Source organism: Macaca mulatta, chromosome 5, assembly GCF_049350105.2.
Source record: "Macaca mulatta isolate MMU2019108-1 chromosome 5, T2T-MMU8v2.0, whole genome shotgun sequence".
NCBI lineage: Eukaryota > Metazoa > Chordata > Mammalia > Primates > Cercopithecidae > Macaca > Macaca mulatta.
In genome coordinates this window covers 147,977,667-148,002,694 of record NC_133410.1, presented here as the reverse complement: position 1 = coordinate 148,002,694, position 25,028 = coordinate 147,977,667, and the positions used below count along the sequence as shown (strand labels likewise).

Genomic DNA, 25,028 nt, shown 5'->3' with positions numbered 1-25,028 from the left:
TTAATCTCATATCAACACTTATGAATTTAGATAGTCAGAAAATGAATTCAGGTTTTGAAATTTTATGCATGTAGAATTTTGAATCATTAGCATATTTGGTTATTTTGTTATTGATAACACTGAAGAATTAGATGAGAATAAAAAATAACAGTACTAGAAATATAGGGGCTTCCAGGTCCTGGCTTCAATTCTCAGCATTCAGTAAAGAGTAAATATTGGGGCCGGAGGCGGTGGCTCACGCCTGTAATCCCAGCACTTTGGGAGGCCGAGGCGGGCGGATCACCAGGTCAGGCATTTGAGACCATCCTGGCTAACACTGCGAAATCCTGTCTCTACTAAAAATATAAAAACTTAGCCGGCGTGGTGGCGGGCGCCTGTAGTCCCAGCTACTCCGGAGGCTGAGGTAGGAGAATGGAGTGAACCCGGGGGGCGGAGCTTGCAGTGAGCCGAGATCGCGCCACTACATTCCAGCCTGGGCGACAGAGCGAGACTCCGTCTCAAAAAAAAAAAAAGAGTGAATATTGGAAGGAGTCTAAATTATAATTCAATAGTGCTGTCATAATAACCGATAATATTTGTTCAGAGCTGAGGTGGGGAAATAGAGAGTTTTCTATATTAAAAAAAAAAAAATCTGTTTTCTGTATTTTCTGTGAAAGATGCTGCGTTACTCGTGCTTGCTAACAGTATAACGGTATAATGGCATGCTTGAGAAACAAGTTAGGACATCAGTCTCTGTGTTTTGTAGTCTGGATTCTTTTTTTTTTTTTTTTTTTGCCTCCTTGGTGTCTGCTCATTTTTCTAAGATCCAGATCAGCTGTGGGCAAATTCACTGGGAATAGGATAGTGAAGGTCTTCCTTTTCTTTTCTCAGTGGACTCAAAAACTCTTGTGTCTTTTGTATTCAAATCCAAAACTGGTGCAAAGTCCATTAAGAGAAGCCACAGCTACAGAACATACTTTCTTCCCATAGTCAATGTCTTATTTCTTCCCTCGAGATTCACTTTCTGTATGATCACCTCCAGGAATGACTCACCGAAGACATTACGGATTGGGGAACTGCCATCCCCTCTTAGATGACCCAGACCAAACATTGCTTTTTCCTCGAATGCTTTCTCCTGCCATATAGTTTTGCTCTGTTTTAACCCTGTGAGGGGAGCCACCAAAAACAATAGGCAGAATATCTTTACCTTGTGTTGATTAAAAGGTATAATTAATATGGGGGAAATGAGGACAAACAGTTTGTTTCTGGAATACTTCTTATATTTTTCTTCTTTACATGGAACTTCAGTGTTCACAGCCAGGAGAACTTATTATTGTGGAAGAAAGAATCTCATGAATGAAATGACTTTACCAAGTTATTATTGACTAGTGATTTATGTAGTAGTCTTATAGGGTGATCACATTTTATAAAGTAAGTCAGAAGAAGACTATATCCTTAATGAGCATGTCAGGTAGTATGGCCAATATACAATTGGAAACTGAAGCAGTACTATTTAATGGAGCATCAAAAAGCAGCTGGGCTCCCTGGCATGTGCATATAGTCCCAGCTACTCTAAAGGCTGAGGTGGGAGGCTTACTTGAGCCCAGGAGTTCAGGTGCAGCTCAGGCAAGATAGTAAACCCCGTCTTAAAAAAAAAAAATAGGGAAAAGTTTAATGAAATATATAAAAGACCTCTGTACAGTGAACTATAAATACTGTTGAGACATATTAAAGACCTGAATAGACAGATGTACCAAGTTTATGGATTGGAAGACGTACTGTGGTTAAGAACAAAGTTGAAGGGCTTACACATCTGATTTAAAGACTTTCTATAAAGCGGCACTAATTGAGGCATTGTGGTATTGGTGTGCCAACAGACGTGTAGATCAATGGAACATTAAATACATATAAAAATGCTCAATGTTATTAACCATCAGGGAAATGTAAATTAAAACCCAAGATGATCCTACTAAACACACAGCATGAGGAAAATTGATGAGAGTAATACCACATGTTGGAAAGGATAAGGAGCAGCTAGACCTCTCATACATTGCTTATAAGAATGTAGGCTGGGCACGGTGGCTCACGCCTGTAATCCCAGCACTTTGGGAAGCCGAGGTGATCACGAGGTATCACGAGGGATCACGAGGTCAGGAGATTGAGACCATCCTGGCTAACGCAGAGAAACCCTGCCTCTACTACAAATAAAAAAATTAGCGGGGCGTGGTGGTGGGCACCTGTAGTCCCAGCAACTCGGGAGGCTGAGGCAGGAGAATGGCGTGAACAGGGAAGACGCAGCTTGCAGTGAGCCGAGATTGCGCCACTGTACTCCAGCCTGGGCGACAGAGCAAGACTTCATCCCCCCCGCCAAAAAAAGTAAAGTAATATAACCACTTTGGAAAATTATTTGAGTACTTAAAAAATTAAATGTACAATTGCCATATGATCTGGTAATTTGACTCTTAGGTAAATATCGAATGGAATGGAAAGGAAGGGAAGCCAAGACCAGGGATGTTCATAGGAGCATTATAGCCATATGAAGACAGGCAAATGGATAAGCAATTGATATATCTACAATAGAATTTTCAGCAATAAAGGGAAATGAACTATTGATACATGCAGCAATGTGTATAAATATCAGCAGTAAAGAAGTTGGACACAAAAGAGAACTGTTGATTTCAATATAAAATTTGAGAAAAGGCCGATCTATAGGGATAGAAATCTATAGGGATAGATCAGTGGTTGCCTAGGTCTGTGTGTATGTGTGTGTGTGCATGCACATGTGGTGGTGGGGATTGACGGGTAAAGTAGGTATGAGGGAACTTTCTGGGGTGATGGAAATGTTCTATTTCTTGACTGTGATGGTAGTTAAAGAGATGTTTACATTTGTGAAAGTTCATTAGAAAAATAAAAAGATTTTCATCTGGTGAGGCAGATTCTCCAACAAGTTTTATATTTTGCGAATGGATTCCTTTTTAAAGTTGTCAAATTACCCGTTATTGGCTTTATGTTTTTTTGTTTTGTTTTGGTTTGGTTTTTGTACCAATTTTTATTTTTAAATGAAAAAAGTATTTTGATGTTTCTTAGTTATCAGGATCATTGTAAAAAACAATAAACTCAGACATACTGAGAAAATGAAAGTCCATCTTTTGTCTGCTCACCTCTCACCAGGTTAATAATTTGAGGTGTATTTTTTTCCAGACTTTTAAATGTATATGTAAAATAAATATATAAGTGGAATGAGACAACAGTACTATTCTATGGCTGATTTTCCTCCTCCTTCCACCCCTACTTGTTTGTATCATGAATATTTTTCCAAGCTAGTATATAGCTCTAACTGCCTTAATTGTTTAATGGATGCTGAATAGTTTCTCATTGTATGGATGTTTGTTAGTATGGGTGTATGTTTTCTATCTCTCTTTTTTTTGGCATTATGAGCATCTAGCTTAGGAGACTTGTCTTAAAACTGGGTTTGCGTAGCAAGTGCATCATTATTTATTCTAGTGATGTATTTATTTGGAGTGGTTTCTGGGGTTAAAACATGGAGAGGTAGGGGAGATGAGTCCTCCCTAAAGCCTGCCAAATGGTATTTTTCAGTTTTGATAAGATTTTTGAAGGTGATCTTACTCTACCGCAAAAGAGAAAATGTGGAACAAATTTATGTACTTTTAACGTACTCCTGAATTTTATTATCTTTCTATATATTCCTAAAGTACATTGAGAAAAGGGTTACAATACCACCGCTTTCAGTCATTTCATTGTACTTGTCTTTGGAAACTACTGATACCTGGAGAGCAATGACTGAGTGCATATAAAAGCACTTTCTAGGTAAACATTGCAGCATTGCACTTGTCTTGCCTCTTTAAACTAAGAATCTCTCTCCTTAAATGGAAGTTTCTGAGATCACTGTTAGTACTTAGAGTAGGGTTGCCAGATAAAATACAGGATGTCCAGTTAAATTTGAATTTCAGATAAACAACAAATTACTTTTTACTTTAAGTATGTCCCAAATATTGCATGGGACATTCTTACAGTTATTATTCAGTGTTTCTCTGAAATTCAAATTTAACTGTGTTTCCTGTATTTTTTTTTATTTGCACCCTGGCTTGTAGGGAATTAGCTTGTGCCAAGATCCATGGTGACCTGAGCAACGTAATGCTAAGTAAAATAACCTTTTACATGTGTTATTTTTACTATTTTATTTTTAAGCAAAGACTCCTGGTTTCTTCTCTCCTATCCCCTTTTCTCCCATAAACATAGCTACTCTTCTACACAGTACAAGGCAATAATTATCTGAATAGCTGCATGCAGTGTCCTCTGGTCTCTATCATTTGGCAGAAAAAAGGCTCATGAGGTTACTTGCCTCCATAGATGAGCAAATGTTGAACTTATATATACCTGTTAATATTAAGATTTGTTGACTTTATTATTCTTTGAGTCAAGCTACAAATATCTCTATTTAAATGCCACTTAAGCATGTGTTATTGAGGAGGATATAAAAATTGACTACGATATAACTCTTGCTCTCAAATATCCTAATAGCCAGTCAAGGAGTTGTATCTGTAAATAATTATAATATGGGACAATGAACAGTGGTAATATTACGCAAACAACTTGTTCTATAAATACGTAGGATAGAAAAATTAATTCAGATTGGAGGATTATAGAAGATTCCCTGGCACTTGATGAAAAGCCTTTAGTAGATGAAAAGGATTTGGACAGATGTGAAGGCTACAAAATAACATGAACAAAAGTCATGGAAATGTTCACATTTAGGAATTAGAAGCAATGCCACTAATCAATTTATGTTAAGTAATGTAGGGAAATAAGGTAGAAAGGTGGTATATTAGTTTCCTGGGGTTGCTGTAAGAAAGTACTGGTTGCTTAAACAACAGAAATTTATTGTGTTACAGTTCTGGAGGCCAGAATTTAGGAATCAAGGTGTTGATAGAGTTTTTGTTGTTGTTGTTGTTGTTTCTTTTTTTTTTTGAGGGCTACGAGGGAGAATCTCTTTAATGCCTCTCTCCTAGCTTCTGGTAGCCTCAGGCATTCCTTGCCTTGTAGATGATGTTCTCCTTGGGTCTTTCCATCCTTTTCCTTCTCATTTGTGTCTCTCAGAGTCCAAATTTCCCTTTTTTGTAAGGACATAGTCAAATTGGGTTGGGGCTCACCTTAATTATCTTGTCTTAACTTGATCATCTGCAAAGACCTTATTTCCAGTAAGGTCACATTCACAGAAACTAGGGGTTAAAACTTCATCTTTTTGGGGGACACAATTCAGCGCATGACAGGTGGGTTGGGGTTATATTTCAAAGAGTGTTAAAGCCATTGTTTAATATGTCAAAGTTTCCTTTTAGACAAATGGGGAGTCATTAAAGCTTTTTATGCAAGGAAGTAACACAAACAGTTCTGATTGTGATGTGAAAAGGTGCCCTCTAAAGTTGAGGACAAATAGTAGATTTGAAAACGATTTCTATTGTTAAAATATAATATCAGCTATCACTAATTGAATAACTTACCCTGTGCTGTGTACTTATACTATGCTAAGAACTTTGTGCGTGTAAAGTCATGGGACTTTAAAGGGTAGAAATATTATAATCTCTTTTCTAAATATGAAGAAACCAAGATTTAAAGAACACAGAGTGGGGAAACAGAGAGATGTAGATAATTTGTGCCATTTAGATATGTTAAGCTTGAAGTGTTGGCTGAGTATTCCTGTAATGATGTTAAAGTTGGTAGTTTAAAATTTGGTTTTGGAATTCAGAAGATGAGTCAGAGTAGAGGACAAATACTTAGTCATTATCAGCGTAGAGGTGCTTTTGAAACCATAAGAATGGGTGGGCTTACTTGAGAAGGTAGTATAGAGACACTGAAGATAGAACCTCACTAAGTTGGCTAGACTTGAGTCTATGGAGATGAAAGAAGAGGCAGAGGACACTCTTGAAAATAGAGTGGTAGGCCAGGTGCGGTGGCTCATGCCTGTAATCCCAGCACTTTGGGAGGCTGAGGAGGGTGGATCACCTGAGGTCGGGAGTTTGAGACTAGCCTGACCAACATGGAGAAACCCTGTCTCTACTGAAAATACAAAATTAGCTGGGCAGGGTGGCACATGCCTGTAATCCCAGCTTCTCAGGAGGCTGAAGCTGAGAATCACTTGAAACCGGGAGACGGAGGTTGCGATGAGTCGAGATCGTGCCATTGCACTCCAGCCTGGGCAACAAGAGTGAAACTCCATCTCAAAAAAAAAAAAGAAAGTAGAGTGATAGAGAAAGTTGGAAGAATGAATTTTTTAAATGAGGGTGATAATAAATGTGTGAGTCTGCGGCGAGGCAACAGAGATTGAAAACTGAAATGGAATTTGGTTGTTATTAACATTTTGAGGCTGGTTGTGGTAGCCCATGCTTGTAATACCAGTGCTTTGGGAGGCTGAGGCGGGCAGATTGCTTGAGTCCAGGAGTTCGAGACCAGCCTGGGCAACATGGTGAAACCCTGTCTCTACCAAAAATAAAAAAATTAGCCAGGCGTGGTGGCACACGCCTGTAGTCCCAGTACTCAGGAGGCTGAGGTGGGAGGATGGTTTGAGCCTGGGAGGCAGAGGTTGCAGTGAGCCATGATTGTGCCACTGCGCTCCAGCCTGGGCGACAGAGCTAGACCCTGTCTCAAAAAGAAAAAGCAAAAAAAATATTTTTAGAGAATAGGCCAGGCGCAGTGGCTCATGCCTGTAATCCCAGCACTTTGAGAGGCCAAGGTGGGTAGATCACAAGGTCAGGAGATCGAGACCATCCTGGCTAACACGGTGAAACCCTGTCTCTACTAAAAAATATAAAAAATTGAGCCAGGAGAATGGTGTAAACCCGGGAGGCAGAGTTTGCAGTGAGCCGACATCGTGCCACTGCACTCCAGCCTGGGTGATACAGCGAGACTCCGTCTCAAAAAAAAAAAAAAAAGAGAATAGCTTCAGTGAGGTGGTGGAACATAGATTACAACATATATATAGATGAGTCAAGGAGTTAGACTATTTTTTTGAGAAATGTATAGAAGTATGTGTCTCAATCGATCAGTTAAAGTTCAGTTAAAGAACTTCTTTAATTGGACTTGTTGCCTTTTAACTTCAATTAAAGATCAGTTAAAAGTTCAGTTAAAATAAATGAGAGTTTAATTTTTTTCTTTTTTTTTAAATTTTTGAGACGTTCTCAGTTGCTGGGCTGGAGTGCAAAGGCATGATCATGGCTTACTGCAGTCTCAACCGCCTGGGTTCAAGCAATCCTCTTGCCTCAGCCTCCCAAGTAGCTAGGACTATGAGCAAGAGCCACAACGCCCGGCTGTTAATTTATTTTTTTATTTTTTGTAGAGACAGAGTCTCCCTATGTTGCCCAGGCTGGTCTTGAACTCTTGGGCTCAAGCAGTCCTCCTGCCTTGGCTCCCAAAGTTTTGGGATTACAAGCGTGAGCCACTGAACCCAGCCTGAATTTTTTTTTTTTTTGGAGACTGAGTCTCATTCTGTCAGCCAGGCTGGAATGCAGGGGCATGATCCTGTCTCACTGCAACCTCTGCCTTCCGGGTTCAAGCAATTATCATGCCTCAGCCTCCTCAGTAGCTGGGATTACAGGCACATGCAACTATGCCTGGCTGATTTTTGTATTTTTAGTAGAGACGGGGTTTTACCGTGTTGGCCAGGCTGGTCTCGAACACCTGATCTCAGGTGACCTGCCCACCTCGGCCTCCCAAAGTGTTGGGATTACAGGCGTGAGCCCTGAATTTTTTAATGCAAAATGATTTTAGCTTTTTTATGGTCAAAGAGAAGGAACCATTGAAATATTAAAACCCGGCTGGGTGCTGTTTCCAGAGGTGCTGTTGTTTGGACTTAAGTATTATAATTTCTTTACTTCTCTTTATAGTTTTGCCACCTATGAAAATAGCCCTAAACAATATTTTATTTTGAAAAAAATAGTTTACCAAGCTAATTGAGTTAGGAAAGGACAATATTATCATAAATAGATGAAGGCTTCCAGGAGAAGATAGCTGAATAGTCTAGTGTCAGGTTCACTGAGTGTCATGAGCTTGTCTTCAGGTAATCAGTGAGCAATGCCATGAGTTTTTAGAAATGTAAGGCACATCCTGCTCTGGTATCTGGCAGTGCTACAGTATGGTATGGACTGGGTATTGCATATTTGTTCAGCAGGTGTATGGTCACATGAAGAGTGCTGTTTTGTATCTTTTATTTCTAAGCCCATGGTAATCTTCCTCCAGCACGTTGTAGATCAAAGCAGAACACATCTGCGGGGTGAAATGTGTTCTTAGCTGATCCAGGCAGCAGGGCAGGTGGAGTGAGTAGGTGCATCAAGGCAAGCCAGATATCAATAAAAATCTAGAACGGACATCTGGGCATTCTGTCCTTAAGAACAATGTCAATGGTTATCTTAGTGATGACAGATTCATCATGCTGTCTCAGGAGTCACGCTGCTACATTCTGGACTGGTTGCCCTTTAAATCTTGTGCATAGCTAGCATCCTGGAATCTCTCTTCACAGTCTTCCTGAAGATTCCCATTGTTTATCTCCTATGTTGATCTCTTGTATCCTGTATTTGCAATAGTTATCTTTTTAAAAAAATTCACTCTCTTATTGATGGGATACATTTTCCAGTATCTTGTTGAGAAAGGATGCATGAAAGGTAAATGTTTGAGATCTTTCATGTCTGAGAAGATATCTTTATTCTGCTTCTATAAGATGATTTGACTGGGTGAAGAATCCTAGATTGGAAATAATTTTTCTTCATAATTTTGAAGAAATTGTTCAACTGTCATCTTCCTTCTAGTATGACTGTTGAGAAAACTGAAGTCGATGTCCTGATTCTCTATAGTAATCTGTGTTTTTTTTTTCTAGAAGCTTGTAGAATCTTTTCTGTTCCCAATATGAGGATGTTTCACAGTGATATGCCTCAGTGTATGTGTTCCTTAATTTTTTTGCACTAGACACTTTGGTGGGTCCTTTCAAATGGGTAGCTTATATCCTTCAGTCTTAGAAAATTTTATTGATTTACTTCTTTCTTGTTGATTTCTTTCCAAACCTTTTTTTTCCCCTTTTTATTTCTTGTTTTTTCCTTATGATTTATTTTTTTGGAACTCTGTTACTCAGATAGTGGACCTCCTGGAATGGTTGGTCATCTAATATTGCTATCTTTTCTCTCATGTTTTCTATTGCTTTATCTTTTTTTCTCTGGTGCCTGGAGATTGCCTTAATTTTATCTTCCAATCCTTTATTCATTTCAGCTATTGTGTCTTTAATTTCCAAGAATTCTTTGACTTGTATTTTAAAATGTTCTTTACTGAATTGTGATCTGTTCTTACTTTATAGTATCTTCTCTCTGTGTGGAATATGAGTATGTATATGTACATTCTGTGTTAGAGGCTTTTCCTTGGATGCTCAGTAATATTTGGCTGTTTGCTCATGATTAAAAGTGATGGATTAAAAAGCTAGTTGGAAACTCCATTTTGGGTAGAGTATGATGCTAGCAGCTGTGCCTATTATGCCTCAAAGATGCTGCTGTTGTTCCCTCTCTGGAAAGTAGCCCATCTCCTGCCGAGGTGGAGGAGGTCTGGTTGCTTAGCATCACGAAGGAGAGAGAAGGTCGAGGAATCAAAGTGCGTGTAATTGGTGTTGCTTTCTGTAGATTCTCCACTGTACAGTGTGTTGTTTCTCAGATTTTTTTTTTTTTTTTCTGCCAGACTGATTTGGCTTTGCTGGGTCTGCTAACCTACTCAATACTCATCCAGACACTTTCAGTCTTACAAGATTTTGTTGTTCTTATCTCTTCTTGTTTGTTGCTCTCACCTCTTGTCCTTGTGGGTTTAGGTATAAAATAGTCTTTTACTGTTGTTTTAGTCGGCTTTCATGATTAAGTGAAATTATATGCATGTTTTTAATCTGTCAACTTAATCCTAAAGCACAGATTATTTAAAATGTTTAATTCTATGTCTTACCTCTTGAAACTTGAAAGGATTATTAAAGTTAGCCCTTTTCATCTCTTGTTTTGGTTTTTACATTCATATTTATAATATTTGAAACTCATTATGTGGACTGCTCGAGACTGTATTAGTTCAAGGATTTATAAGTGAATCCAGAATTTGTAAATACAAAGGTTGATTGTTTTTTAAATTTGCTCTTATAGGAAAGTGAAAAGGTTTCTGAATATCCAGCAGTGATTGTGGAGCCAGTTCCAAGTGCCAGATTAGAGCAGGGCTATGCAGCCCAGGTTCTGGTTTATGATGATGAGACTTATATGATGCAAGATGTGGCAGAAGAACAAGAAGTTGAGACCGAGAATGTGGAAACAGGTAGACATCTCATAAAATGTTCATTATTTATAACTTTCTCATTTTGTAAGCTTCAACAATAATATTGCCAGATGAAAAATATACTGAAAAACCTTTTTAATGCTATTTAGTATAGCTTGGAAACCAGTGAAACATCTATGTTTGAGGGAATGTGTATAGATATAAAAGTTGTACAGTATAATTCTGTGAGGTGTAGCAGTCTTATATCATGGACCCTATGCACAAAATTATAGCTTCACATAATGATAAAGTTATTTTATTATTTTTTTTCTGAGAGTGTAAATACTAGCTGTTATTTATACAAGTCAATAGGCTAGTATTATGAGGACAACTTTTTAAATTAAAAAATAAATATGGTATTTTATCATTCTCTAATTGATTATAAGTTTCTTTGAGTTAATATTGATGGAGAAATATGATTTCTTTTCATTAATATCAGCATCTTTGTAGTGTTCTATCAGTTTCCTCTTTCCTTTTTGTCTTAGAGATCTTAGTATTTCAGTCTATTTCTGGTGCGATAGCTTATGTTTAACTGGAGATTAGTATCTATAATTCTTGGAGGAATCTTTTAGTTTTTGCCACTGATTATGAAGAAAATAGAGTATTTTATCAGAAGGACCGTAGTCACTCTTGTATAATAATAAACCTGCAAATGTATCCTTAGCTGTTAATGGAGAAAAAGAATCATTGTACTTGTTGTTTAATCCTAGTAAAAATTCTCTACTATTTAGATACATTTTTATAAATGTAGGAAACTTTCATGATTAAAATTTTGAGTATGTGATGTATTTCTGCTTATGAGGTCCAGTGGTACCCCTTAGGGCTACTAGCCTCTTCCAGCTTAAAACTGTTCTGCCTCTAATTGTAGTTTTTGTGGAGCTAAGGGATTGAAAGTTACCTTGCTTTTCAGAGCACTGATGATTGCAGTGCCAGCAAACAAACCCCAGGTGTAGTGGAAACTTCATTTATCAAAATAGGTAGCCAAGCTGGGTGTGGTGATGTGCACCTGTACTCCCAGCTACTTGGAGACTGAGGCAGGTGGCTCACTCAAGGTCAGGAGCTCAAGTTCAGCCTGGGCAACATAGCAAGACCCCATTTCTAAACAAATAAAAGACCAGGCATCCAAGCACTTCATATGGGCTTCGTGACTGTAGTCTGGAGTGGTATCTGATTTACAGTACATAATACCTATCTTTTTATGAGAATTTGGAGAATTTTCCAGTCTGAAGCTAGAAGTATAGTGGCAGAGATGAATTTTCTTCTTGAGGAAAAGGATAGGTAGAACAGTTAAAAGTATTTTGTAGGATGATGTTTTGGATTATATATTGTAACTGATTTTATTACAATAGCATAACTAAACAGAACACTAATAGCAGAAGAAAAAAGTATGGTAGCTTAAGTTAAATGGAAAAAAAAGTAGAACCTGTTTGAAATTTCTGGATGATGTTTTGGTCAAAAAATAAGGAAAACTATGATTTTGGTAGCAAATTGGAAACTTTAAAAAAGATCAAAACTATAGCACCAAATTTGCGTAAGTTAGTAAATTAGGATGTTTATCATAATAAAATACCAAAGCAGATTGGCTGAATCTTATTATTGGTATAATTGACTGTAAATGTTTTATTAATTTAGATTAATTCAGGTAAAACCAATTCAGAATAGGAAGCGAATGTAATCTACTTAAGGGATTTTATTTTCTCAGTCTTCTTAAGCTCTCAGGGTAATGATGTCATTGGCTGGGCAGAGATAATAGTGATTATGAAAAGGAGGATATAGGAAGTCTAGATAAAATAACAGTTACTTTTGTGATATGTTTTTTTTTGTAAGTGGTTTTTGAATATTTGATAATAATTTTAAAATTTACTTCAACACAAAAAGAAAATGTAAGCAGATTACTGATATCATTCTAAAATGGTATAAAAGCACCTCAGAAGTTCATTGTGCATGTTCCATCCTGGCTCATGGATTTGTTTTCTTTTTTTTTTGAGACGTGGTCTTGCTCTGTCGCCAGGCCGGAGTGCAGTGGCGCAATCTCGGCTCACTTTAACCCCCACCTGCCGGGTTCAAATGATTCTCCTGCCTCAGCCTCCCCAGTAGCTGAGACTACAGGCACACGCCACGATGCCCAGCTAATTTTTGTATTTTTTAGTAGAGATGGAGTTTCACCATGTTGGCCAGGATGGTCTCGATCTCTTGACTTCGTGATCTGCCCGCCTCGGCCTCTCAAAGTGCTGGGATTATAGGCACAAGCCACTGTGCCCAGCCTGGCTCATGAATTTTAATGTAACTTTATAAAGATTGTTAATATTCATAGATTAGTTTTCAAATCAACTAATCTGAACTTAACATTCTTTCTATTAAGAAATCAGGCTGAGCGTGGTGGCTCACGCCTGTAATCTCACCACTTTGGGAGGCTGAGGCGGGTGGATCACGAAGTCAGGAGATCGAGACCATCCTGCTAACATGGCGAAACCCCATCTCCACTAAAAATACAAAAAATTAGCTGGGCGTGGTGGCATGTGCCTGTAGTCCCAGATACTTGGGAGGCTAAGGCAGGAGACTCGCTTGAACCCAGAAGGTGGAGGTTGCGGTAAACCAAGATAGTGCCACTGCACTCCAGCCTGGGCGACACAGTGAGACTCTATCTCCAAAAACAAACAAACAAGAAAACTAAAAAAAGAATCAAATGCATTTTTAAATGAGTTAAAATCTGATAAAGTTTTCATTCTTCTGACATCTAGGGCGTATACAAATCAATAAAGGTTGGTATGCATATTTCCTTTTAGGTAGTGAATTAGGATTAGGTTCATTTCTTATAAAATTGAAACTCAGATTACAGATACATGTAGGTTTTAAAGAAGAAGCTGACTGGGAAGAAAAGGAATACTTATAAGATGGCAGATTTGATTTGGCGAATTGGGGGAATTGAGATCTCTATAGAATACTTCCCTGTGTATGTCTAGGAAAACTTCATGGAATGCTCCTATATTATAATTTAGATTATGTCAGTGTAAAAAATGTTATAATTATATTTATTGGCTTGTTCTGACAGTTCTCTGCATGTTCTCATTGAAGTGTTTTTTCCCTTTTATTCCTAAATACCCATATGTATGTGTCCATATCATAAACAGTGTTCTATTGTCATTTGGGTTGGAGTACTAAAATCATATTATGATTTTCATGTAGCCATCTTTATTATTTTGTATATAAAAGAATTTCTCATTTTGTTAGTAGTGATTATGGGCTGTTTCTCCTTTTTGTAGACTAACAGTCTACATTTCCCTCATAGAGCTTATGTGTAACACTAATGTTCTCTTAAATTGTATAGGAGAGGCCAGGCGCTGTGGCTCACGCCTGTAATCCCAGCACTTTGGGAGGCCGAGGTGGGCAGATCATGAGGTCAGGAGATCGAGACCATCCTGGCTAACATGGTGAAACCCCGTCTCTACTAAAAATACAAAAAATTAGCCGGGCGTGGTGGTAGTCCCAGCTACTTGGGAGGCTGAGGCAGGAGAATGGTGTGAACCCGGGAGGTGGAGCTTGCACTGAGCCGAGATCGCGCCACTGCACTCCAGCCTGGGCGACAGAGCGAGACTCTGTCTCAAAAAAAAAAAAAAAAAAAATTGTATAGGAGAAACCAAATATATTTTGAAACTTTAAAAATAGGCATATTCCTCTAAACATATAGTAAATTGATTGTGATAACAATTGCAGATTAGTAATGATAAAGAGACTTTGAAGAAGAGTGATGAAATATAAGTGAAGGATGGTCTTGATTCTGGCAGGTATAAAATATATTCCCCAGTGGCTGCAGACTCCATCAGTTCTAGGGGCCTGCTGGATAGATTGGTATGGTGAATAAGGGGAGGGAAGGAGTTTTTTGGATTCCCTGCAGGAGTTTATAAGTGTTGATAGAAATCAGTTGATAGAAATCTTCTAAGAACGGACTAGGCTGGGCATGGTGGCTCTGCCTGTAATCCCAGCACTTTCGGAGGCTGAGGCGGGTGAATCACGAGGTCAGGAGTTCAAGACCAGCCTCATCAACATGGTAAAACCCTATCTCTACTACAAATACAAAAAATTAGCTGGGCGTGGTGGCACACGCCTGTAATCCCAGGCACTCAGGAGGCTGAGGCAGGAGAATTGCTTGAACCTGGGAGACAGAGGCAGTGAGATGAGATCGCACCACTGCATTACAGTGCACACAGCGAGACTCCATCTCAAAAAAAAAAAAAAAAAAAAGACTGGACTAAGGTGACTGAGCTGTTTAGGATTTACCCCTTCATTTTTCACCTTAACAAATACTTGTTACTCTATTTATCCCCTTAACTTTCCAGTTTAGTTTGTGAGAGCAGGTTATGTCTGCATTTGTTATGTGCAAGGTACTGTTTTCAGCATGTTTCTTTTCAGGGGTGATTTAGTTGTGGAGATAAAAATCTATGTTATATTTAAAATACAAAACAGTCAAGAGTCAAATGAGCGTTGTTTACAAATTCAAAGGAATTTTCAGAAGAGGAAAGTTCAATTTACAGGATTAGGGAATTTTTTAGAGAAAGTAAAGGACACATGATAGGATTTAGGTGGACAAATAGGAGGTAGGTGAAATGCACTGTAAACTGAGGGAAATATAATTAATAAATGAGTAGACTATTGAAATTAAATGCTTGTTCAGAAGATCTTGAGTAAATAAGACATTGGCACGAGATTTCATTAAGAGCTATGACTAGATCGTGAATTAAATCTCAACAGTAATTAGGCATATAAGGAAGCAGAAAGACTTGGAAGGTTTTAAGTAGGAAATACTAGGGGGCCAGTACTTTGGGAGGCAGAGGCAGAGGTGGGAGGATCTCTTCAGGCCAGGAATTCAAGACGAGCCTGGACAACACAGTGAGACTCCATCTCTTAAAAAAAAGTTTAAAAAGTGGCCAGGTATGGTAGCGTGCACCTGTAGTCCTGGCTACTTGAGAGACTGAGGCCAGAGAATCCTTTGAGATTAGGTGTTTGAGGTTACAGTGAGCTATGATCGTAGTACCACTGTGCTCCAGCCTGAGTGGCAGAGTGAGCCATGTCTCTAAAAAGAAAGTACCATGCAATTTTAGTATTTCAGTTGGATATAGGATTAATTGTAGGGGGAAAGATGAGACAGGAAGACTAGCTGTTGTAGTATGAGTTGAAGGATGACTTGAGAAATATTAAAACGAGGTAGTAGCAACAGGAACAGAAAGGGCTTGTATAAACTATACTACTATATAGACATATAAGGGGGAGAGGCACAGTTAGGTAAAATATTCTGCTTTTTGACCCTTGGTGATGGTGATAATAGCACATATGATTTGAGGAAGGCAAGATTGTTTGGTGAAGCAGATAAGTTTGGTAATAGTCATGATGATTTTGAGTTGAAGCAGAACATTTAAGGATGAATATTTAGGTATTTAAAGATGCACAAATGTGGTCGAGTGCAGTGGCTCATGCCTGTAATCCCAGCACTTTGGGAGGCCAAAGCAGGCGGATCACTTAAAGTCAGAAGTTCAAGAGCAGCCTGGCCAACATGGTGAAACCCCATCTCTACTAAAAATACAAAAATTAGCTGGGCGTGGTGGTACACACCTGTAATCCCAGCTACTCAGGAGGCTGAGGCAAGAGAATTGCCTGAACTGGGAGGCAGAGGTTGCAGTGAGCTGAGATCATGTCACTGCACTCGAGCCTGGGCGATAGAAACTCCATCTCAAAAACAATCAAACAAAAAAGACGCATAAATGTGTAGTCAAAGTCCCATCACAAAAGAGATGGCATGCTCAAATTAGGATAATTTAAGGAATGTTTTAATAAAGGACTAGTTACAAACAGGCAAATATAAGGTAACCATAAGAGACAGTGCAGTACTGCAGACCAAGCAATAACTGCTGTTTCTGTCCTTTGGCTCATGGGCCAAGGGGAAGGAAGGGTTACCAGAATCCTGAAGAATAGGGCCCTGAACAGGGAGTCACCTTGGGAGATTCTGGAACCTTTGATCAAAGGACACAGCTAGCTGGAGGGCAATGCCTCTTCCAAATAATATCCTGCTAAGGTGCTCCATTGACTAAACCCAGTCTGAAGCCATGAGAGTCCCGCTGATGAAGTCAGTCTCCAGGGACAGAGAGCAAGGTGAAGAAGGGTGGAGAATAAATCTGGAGGAGCAAATGGAAGATATCTAGTACAACTGAAGCTTAGTAAAGAAAGGTCAGGGAGAAACTGATTTGGGAATCATCTTCATTTAAAGCTGCGGAAATAAATTAAATTTCCAAGAGGAAACGTATTTCAGAGATTTTTCCCAAGGAAGAAGATACGTAAATTCTATGTTTGTCTCTCTGTGATAGAGAACAAAGGACGTAGAATTAAGGAATTAACCTTAGAGAATGTTTGCATTTTAAAGAGTGCAGAAGAATCAGAGTAGTCAAATATGATAGAAAATCCTGGCCGGGCGCGGTGGTTCACGCCTGTAATCCCAGCACTTTGGGAGGCCGAGACGGGCGGATCACGAGGTCAGGAGATCGAGACCATCCTGGCTAACATGGTGAAACCCCGTCTCTACTAAAAAACACAAAAAACTAGCCGGGCGAGGTGGCGGGCGCCTGTAGTCCCAGCTACTCGGGAGGCTGAGGCCGGAGAATGGCGTGAACCCGGGAGGCGGAGCTTGCAGTGAGCTGAGATCCGGCCACTGCACTCCAGCCTGGGCGACAGAGCGAGACTCTGTCTCAAAAAAAAAAAAAAGAAAATCCTGGGTGGACTATTTCTGAGTTTGTTTGTTTTTTCCCTGTAAGTGGCTCTCTTTAGTAGGAAAGGGAAGAGTATTGACTTGGGTTAGTTAGTTCTGATTTAAAATTTCCCCTTTATCACTTACTTGGCAGTATTTAACCTTTTCAGAGTGTTTCACTGTCAGAAAATAGGAATTCAGGGTTGTGAAGATTACATAAAATAAATACATAAAGCACAGTGCTTGTAACAGAGTTTCTTTAATTTCATTAGCACCTTCCCTGTGACTTCAAGTATGGACAGGACTTTTATACATTAGAATGGAATATTGGTTTAACTTTGTTTATGTCTCTTGTGTTTTTCTCCTTCCTTTTGCTTCCACTTTAAAAAAAAACAAAAACAAATGTTTTATACCTTCAGTTTATACTTTTTCCTTGTCATTCCTTCCTTGATTATTGTGCTCTGGCATCTCCATTTATCATTCTACTGAAGCTCTTTATCAGATTTCAGTGACCACTCTTCTGTCAAATTCAGTGACCCATAGAATCATCCAGAAGTAATCCTTCATAATCTTGCCTTCTTATCTGCTGAAACATTGTATTCTCCTAGTTATTTTTCTTACTGACCTTTGTATGGATTGTATTATTTATGCTTCAGAGTGTTTGCTCAAAGACAGTTTCCTTCTATCTATAATGTGCTCAGGTAGGTATTAGCCATCCTTTAAGGCCCAACTACATGAAGATTTCCACAATGATTGTGGTCTACATTAAACATTCCCTTACCTGATCTGTTATACCATCTGGATTTAGGTACTTTCTTGTATTCTTTTATTATTTTTATCTATTATTGCTTATATTATTTTTGTTGTATATACTATACTCCTGTTGTTTTCCCAGTGAGTGTGTAAGCACCTTGAAGACGGAGACCATACTTTTTTCTTTTGTTGAATATACTGTTGAACATATAATAACTAGCTGGAAAATACAAATGGAAACAGATTGAGTTCTGAGTTAGTATTGTAGTATAATCAAGAACCATCTATGTAAAGTCAGACTTAAATTTCATTTTAAAAATCACAGTTGGTGTTCATCATTCTTGCTTATATCTAATAATTTGGATTTTTTTTTTTTTTTTTGAGGTGGAGTCTCACTGTGTCACCCAGGCTGGAGTGCAGTGGTGTGATCTCGGCTCACTGTAACCTCTGCCCCCTGGGTTCAAGCAATTCTCCTGCCTCAGCCTCCCAAGTGGCTGGGACTACAGGTGTGTGCCACTGTGCCCAGATAATTTTTTTATTTTTAGTAGAGACGGGGTTTTACCATGTTGGTTGGCCAGGATGGTCTTGATCTCTTGATCTTGTGATCCGCCCGCCTCGGCCTCCCAAAGTGCTGGGATTACAGCCACCGCGCCCGGCCTTTGAATTTTTTTTTTTTTTTTTGAGACAGAGTCTCGCTCTCTCACCCAAGCTGGAGTGCAGTGGCGCGATCTCTGCTCACTGCAACCTCTGCCTCTTGGGTTCAAGCAATTCTCATGCCTCAGTCTCCTCAGTTGCTGGAATTACAGGCACTCGCCACCATGTCTGGCTAATTTTTGTATTTTTGGTACAGATGGGGTTTCTCCTTGTTGTACAGGCTGATCTCGAACTCCTGACCTCATGCGATCTGCCCGCTTCAGCCTCCCAAAGTGCTGGGATTACAGGCCTGATTTTTTTCTTAAAAGCAATACATGCTTAATGGAAAAAATTGGAAAGTATTGCAAAGAATAAACAAACTGAAAATCATCACCCCTAATCTTACCAACAAGGAGACCATGATTGTTGCTTTTTTAAAAAACATTTCATTTTAGTCTTTTTTTAAAATATGCATTTTAATCATAATTAACATTATATAATACAAGCTTCCTGCTTCTGTCTTCTGACCACTTGGGGCAGGACTTTGCTCCTTAACCACGTATCAAGACATTAACGTTTAGTCTTATTAGTTAATTATCAAGAAACCTTAAACCATTTTTAGTGATCAACAAAATTGTGTTTACACATTAGTTGAAAAGATAGATGATGATGAGAATTTTTACATAATTCAACAGGAAAGCAGTGCTTTTTAAAAGTAAAAATGAAAGTTTAGGTTTTTAAAATGCAGTTTAAAAAATAAAACCAGATTTCCTTCATGAAAAATAAGATAAGGAGCCAAATTTCTTTCTTGAAGACTCTCAGGACTAATTTGACTTCATGATGAGCTGTCATAACTTTTGTATTTGTTATACCATCAGAAATCCTCCCTGTGGCACAAAAGGACTCCTTTAATTAGAAAATATTGTTGCCACAGGGAGGTAGAAGATCGACATGAAAAACTGGGGATCTGAAAAGGAGCCCCTATCCTAGGATTACCTGAAGGTGAAACAGATTGAGCCAGAAGGAAGACAATGCTGGTAGGTTGGTTTTTAATTTATTAAAAATGTTTATACTTTTATATTTCATTAAAATTATTTCATCTACCTTTACCATATTTTTGTTTAAAGGGTGACAATGATTCCTCCTTAAGGAAGGAGAAGTAATACGATAATTTTTTTCCTCCAAGATAGTTTGCTGAGTTATCCCTTATCATGTTCTTAATATTTGTTTCTTTTTATAGATGAAGCTCTGGGGCTATTTCATGCCTCTACTTCCTTGGAAGCTACTATTGACTGAACGTCTTCAAGTCATTTTTTTTTTTTTTTGTCATTTCTATTATTTTTGCTTCTAATTTACATCTTTTCTTAGATTTTTAAAAAGTGTTTTTTCCCCCAATTATTTATTTTCTTGAGGTTAGCCTAGCCCTAAGTTTTCTAAAATGGTAAAATGTGAATCTTAAGTTCATTTAGTTTTTACTCTAGAATTGTTTGAATTGTAATTGTACTGTGATTTAGATCAGGCAGTATTATTAGATAAAATTTTTTAATACTTTAATAACTATCAGCCAGGTATAGTGGCTCAAGTCTGTAATCCCATCACTTTGGGAGGCCTAGGTCAGGAGTTCAAGATCAGACTGGCCAACTTGGTGAAACCCCATCTCTACTAAAAAATACAAGAAATTAGCTGGGCATGGTGGTTGGACGCCTGTAGTCCCAGCAACTGGGGAGGCTGAGGCAAGAGAATTGCTTGAACCCAGGAGGCGGAGGTTGCAGTGAACTGAGATGGCACCACTGCACTCCAACCTGGACAACAGAGACAGACTCCGTCTCAAAAAACAAAACAAAACAAAAACAACAACAAAACTTTTTCATTTAGCCTGAGATGCTATCAATTGTAATAAACACTTTTATACCACTAAAGGAAAAAATGCTGCCAAATATAAACTTTCTAAGGGACTATCAACTTTAAGATAGGTACTGATTTCAGAGATGTCAAATGTGAAAAATGTGTATCTTAGGATTAATGAAATATGATTTGCAATTATGAATCTTTCCTGAAACTCTCATTTACTGGGAATTAAACATTAAAATATGAGGCCTATGAAAAATGGGGGTGAGTTGTGGTATGGAAATCCATATGAGTGCTGAGTATGCTCTCTAAAAATTTTTTTTTTTTGAGACCGAAGTCTCGCTCTGTTGCCAGACTGGAGTACAGTGGCGCGATCTCAGCTCACTGCAACCTCCTGGGTTCAAGCAATTCTCCTGCCTCAACCCCCTGAGTAGCAGAGATTGCAGGCGTGCACCAACATACCCAGCTAATTTTTGTATTTCTAGTAGAGACAGGGTTTCACCATGTTGGCCAGGATGGTCTCCATCTTCTGATCTCATGATCTGCCTGCCTTGGCCTCCCAAAATGCTGGGATTACAGGCGTGAGCAACCATGCCCAGCCTCTAAATTCTTTAATGTCTTTTAAGAGAGGATATTTAAATAAAAAAAATCATATAACTATATTGTTTAAAATTATACAAAATAACCATAAGTTGTCAGATTATGGAGTATATAGAAAAAGAAAATCTTTTTTTAATATGACATATTTACTTCAATAGATTGTTATCCTAATTGAGTATCACTTAATTAGTAGAACTTTGAGATCTAAAAAGAAAATGAAATGAAGCTTCTGCTTTTTAAACTGTCATTTAAAAACAGGATCCTTTAAGGGCTCGTTAAAATAGCACGATTTTTAGTACACTTGAATGTGTGTTTTACAGATTATTAATTATGTGAAGGAGAAAATAGTGGCCAAAACAAAGACCTACTCTGTCAATTAATAAAGCAGAAATGAAAAGGAATTATTTTATTTACTTTTAATTTTTGTTTTGTTTTGTTTTGAGACATGGTCTTTCTCTGTTACCCAGGCTGGAGTGTAGTGGGGCAATCTTGGCTCACTGCAACGTCTGCCTCCCGGGTTCAAGCAATTCTCCTGCCTCAGCCTCCTGAGTAGCTGGGATTACAGGTGTCCACCACCATGCCCGGCTGATTTTTGTATTTTTAGTAGAGACGGAGTTTCACCATGTTGGCCCGGCTGGTCTCAAACTCCTGACGTCAAGTGATCCGATCGGTCCTCCTTGGTCTCCCAAGGTACTGGGATTATAGGCATGAGCCATTGTGCTCTGCCAATTTTTTTTTTTTTTTTTTTTGAGACAGGGTCTCTGTCACCAAGACTGGAGTGCAGTGGCACGATCTTGGTTCATTGCAAACTCTGCTTCCCAGGTTCAAGTGATTCTTCTGCCTCAGCCTCCCGAGTAGCTGGAATTACAGGCACCCACTACCATGCCCTCCTAGAGTGCTGGGATTATAGGCCTGAGCCCCTGCACCCAGCCAATTTTTTTTTTTTTTTTTGAGACAGGGTCTCTCTGTCACCCAGGCTGGAGTGCAGTGGTATGATCATGGCTCACTGGAGCCTTGGCCGTCCCAGCTCTAGTGCTCCTCCCACTTTAGCCTCCCTAGTAGCTGGGACTACAGGCAAACGCCACGACACTCAGCTAACTTTTTTATTATTTGCAGAGATAAGATCTCAGTATGTTGCCCAGGCTGGTCTCATACTACTGGGCTCAAGCAATTCTCCCCCCTTGACCTCCCACAATGCTGGGATTATAGGCATGAGCCACCCTGCCTGGATGAAAAGAAATGATTTTAAATGATGTTTGTATATCAAGAAACATCTGTTTTATGTAAAAGGAAAGAAAAGTATATCTAGACGATAGATCATTAAAAGATATTTGTTTGATTTTGGAAGCTAGTAGCCATTCATTCCTTTGTATTTAGAGAGACTTTAAAAAGTTTTTTAATTTATCTTTTTTGAGACGGAGTTTTGTTCTGTCGCTCAGGCTGGAGTGCAGTGGTTCCATTCCGGCTCTCAGAAACCTCCACCTCCTGGTTCAGGCGATTCAGAGAGACTTTTTAAAGAAACATTAGTTAACTTTTAACTTTGCTATACAATAGTGTATCTAAATAATATAATTTTATTAATTCAGACTGAGGAGAAGGCTAAATCTGGATTACATAGAATTGTAAATGAGTAGCAAACAAGGTTACAAGTGTTGCCAAGCAGAGATAGATTTTAAGATTTTCTTAGATGTACAAATAGGAATGCTTTAACACATATCTCTAGGCAAATCCATACATCCATTCAGCCATCTGTCAGTGCTTACTGAGGACCTGCAGTGTCCCAGCCTCAGAGCTGAATATCTTGTGGTAAACAAGACCCTCTCTTTGCCCTCACCAGGCTTTCAGCTATGTATAGAAGATGAACAATTTATTAAACATGTTATTATGATAAAATGTGATGAGAATTATGATAGGATTAATTCAAAGTTTATGGGAGTAAACAGCAGGAGAATGCCTTCCTGAGGATGTGACATCTGAAGTAATTATCCAGGCGGAGAATAGCGAGGTTGAAAGTCTGGAGGAAGAAAAACAAGGCTTATTTGAGTTGCTGAAAGAGATTCAATAGGGTTAGAGTATGAATTATGAGAAGGAAAGGGGATTAAAATGAGGTATAAGAGGCGAAAAAGAAAAAAATCTTATTGCTGAGGGCTTTTAAAGCTTTTTATCTGTTTCTTGGATCATATAAGTCTAAAGGGCAGTGAGGAGCCTTTTAAAAGTTTTGAGCAGTTTTGAAAAATACAAATTTAGTTTTTTTCAAAATAGTAAGTGCTGTAAATGGAAAAAGGAATAGGACAGTCAAAGAATTACTTGAAGTCTGAACTCGTTGGTTTCTCATTCATAGCTCCCTGATATCTAGCTAACTGTTCTTATTCATCTTCTACTAAGTTGGCTACCTCTCCAGATTTGGGGTATAAGTATGTTCATTGCCTACACTAAGCTAAAAGTAGTAGAGATTAAGATAGTTGCTCAGCCAGCCTTTCTTTTTGGAGTTAACAAGGTAGGTGCTTTGTACAGTGCTGTTTCAGGAGGAGGAATCATTGTCCCTTATCCATTGTCCATGCCCATTTGTGTAAACTTGTGGGTTTTTCCAGGACCTGGGCGAGACTCCAAACAGCAAGTCCTGATTGAATGCCATGCCTATTTGTTGAATTTGTTAGGTATTTATCTAGGCTGGTGGTCTTTAAGTCAATTGTGTAATAGGAATATTACTTTATATTGAGACCTTGTCTGTATGGGGGGGGGGGGGAGGAAAAAGGCTTGTATGGTGGCATGGACCTGTAGTCCCAGCTACTCCTTGCAGTCCCAGGAGTTCAAGGCTGCATTGAGCTGTGATGGCTCCACTGCTCTAGCCTGGGCAAACAAGCAAGACCCTGTCTCAAAAAAAAAAAAAAAAGTATATTATTTTGATCATTTGTACTAGACAGCATAAGTTAATATATTTCTTGGTCTTGATGTCTTTGAGGACTAACTTATAAGTAAAAGTTATCTTGAAACTCTTTGTGTGTTTTCAGCACCGCATACAAACAACTGCTGGTTTTTATGTCCACTGGCATCATCGACAGTGTTCTAGGCTTCAGGTGTCGTAATAGATACCATAAAGAGAAGTATATACAGAAGAGCTATGATTTGAGCCTTTACAACTAAATATATATAAAAGGGCTTTATAATGGATTTTTTCTTTTTAAAAAATGTAATACACAATATTTAGAATATTAAACTGAAAAATTCAACTAATATTAATTATAAATTAATAAAATATTGGCAGCAGTGTTAATTTAAATACATCTTATTTTCCCCTTTCCTTCTTCCTTAAGATAATTACTATCCTGTTTATTAATGATATAATGGAATATTTACAATAGAAGTATGGAATATTCCAGATATGTGTGCTTTTTAATTGCCAAAAAGAAGTGACCTTTTAGTTTAACAACAATTTATTTTGGAGTAGGTTGGCCTATTAATGACAAGTTCTCATTTTTATGGGGATTTAGATAAAGATTCAAATCATAGCTCCTAAGCAGTGCAGTTATTTAAGATGGAATGAGAGGTTGTGAGTATCTTTACAACTGGAGATTTTAAAGCATGAACTAGAATGCCACTTAGGGATGTTGTAAAGGGAATTCAAGTGTCAGGTAGGTATTCAAACTAGGTTTCTTTTGTAATTTTCAATTGTGAGATGCTGTTTATAACTTCATTCTGTAAAAGCATGAAAAAACATGATTGTCTATGATATGGTTATCAGTTCAGTCTCCTGATTAGAAAGGTGTCCCATGAAACAAAGATTAGTTTTTTTTAGTACTCAGGTTTTATCTTTAGTTAGTTTTATTCCATAGTCATTCTCAAACATTTTGTCCCTGGATAGCTGCCTTATAGATGTCTGTCTTTGGTCACAACAGGAATTGGGCAAGAAAATGTGACATAAGCCCATCATGTTGTTTTGGGGGAAGGACAAGGACCCCAGAGCATGTGCTCTGCTTATGGTCAGCAGCTTTATCTTATTTTGCCACTTAAAGAGTCTTAATCTTATTATTGTGTTTAGGTAGTTTTTTCTTCTTTTATACCAATAGCACAGACATAGCTTTGAGTGTAAATTGCTTAAAAGTTTTTCTGATTAGTTGATATGGCTAGTACTTAGAAGATGCTTACA

At 38.4% G+C, this 25,028-nt stretch overlaps 1 protein-coding gene across 28 annotated transcripts in view; it reads left to right on the top strand.

Annotated features, from left to right (window-relative positions):
- ELF2 (E74 like ETS transcription factor 2) overlaps positions 1-25,028 on the top strand; it is a 121,516-nt gene that overhangs the window by 49,868 nt on the left and 46,620 nt on the right. For 12 of the 28 annotated variants that reach the window (XM_078002267.1, XM_078002266.1, XM_028848775.2 and 9 more), the window contains one exon: positions 10,149-10,314. The exons of 7 other annotated variants lie outside the window; for them this stretch is intronic. In XM_078002267.1, the coding sequence (XP_077858393.1) occupies positions 10,260-10,314 (55 nt within the window). In that variant the 5' untranslated portion in view covers positions 10,149-10,259. Of the gene's footprint in view, positions 1-10,148; positions 10,315-18,184; positions 18,307-19,311; positions 19,471-25,028 lie in introns of all 28 variants that reach the window. 9 more of the 28 variants (XM_078002275.1, XM_078002280.1, XM_078002268.1 and 6 more) reach the window with 3 other exon arrangements.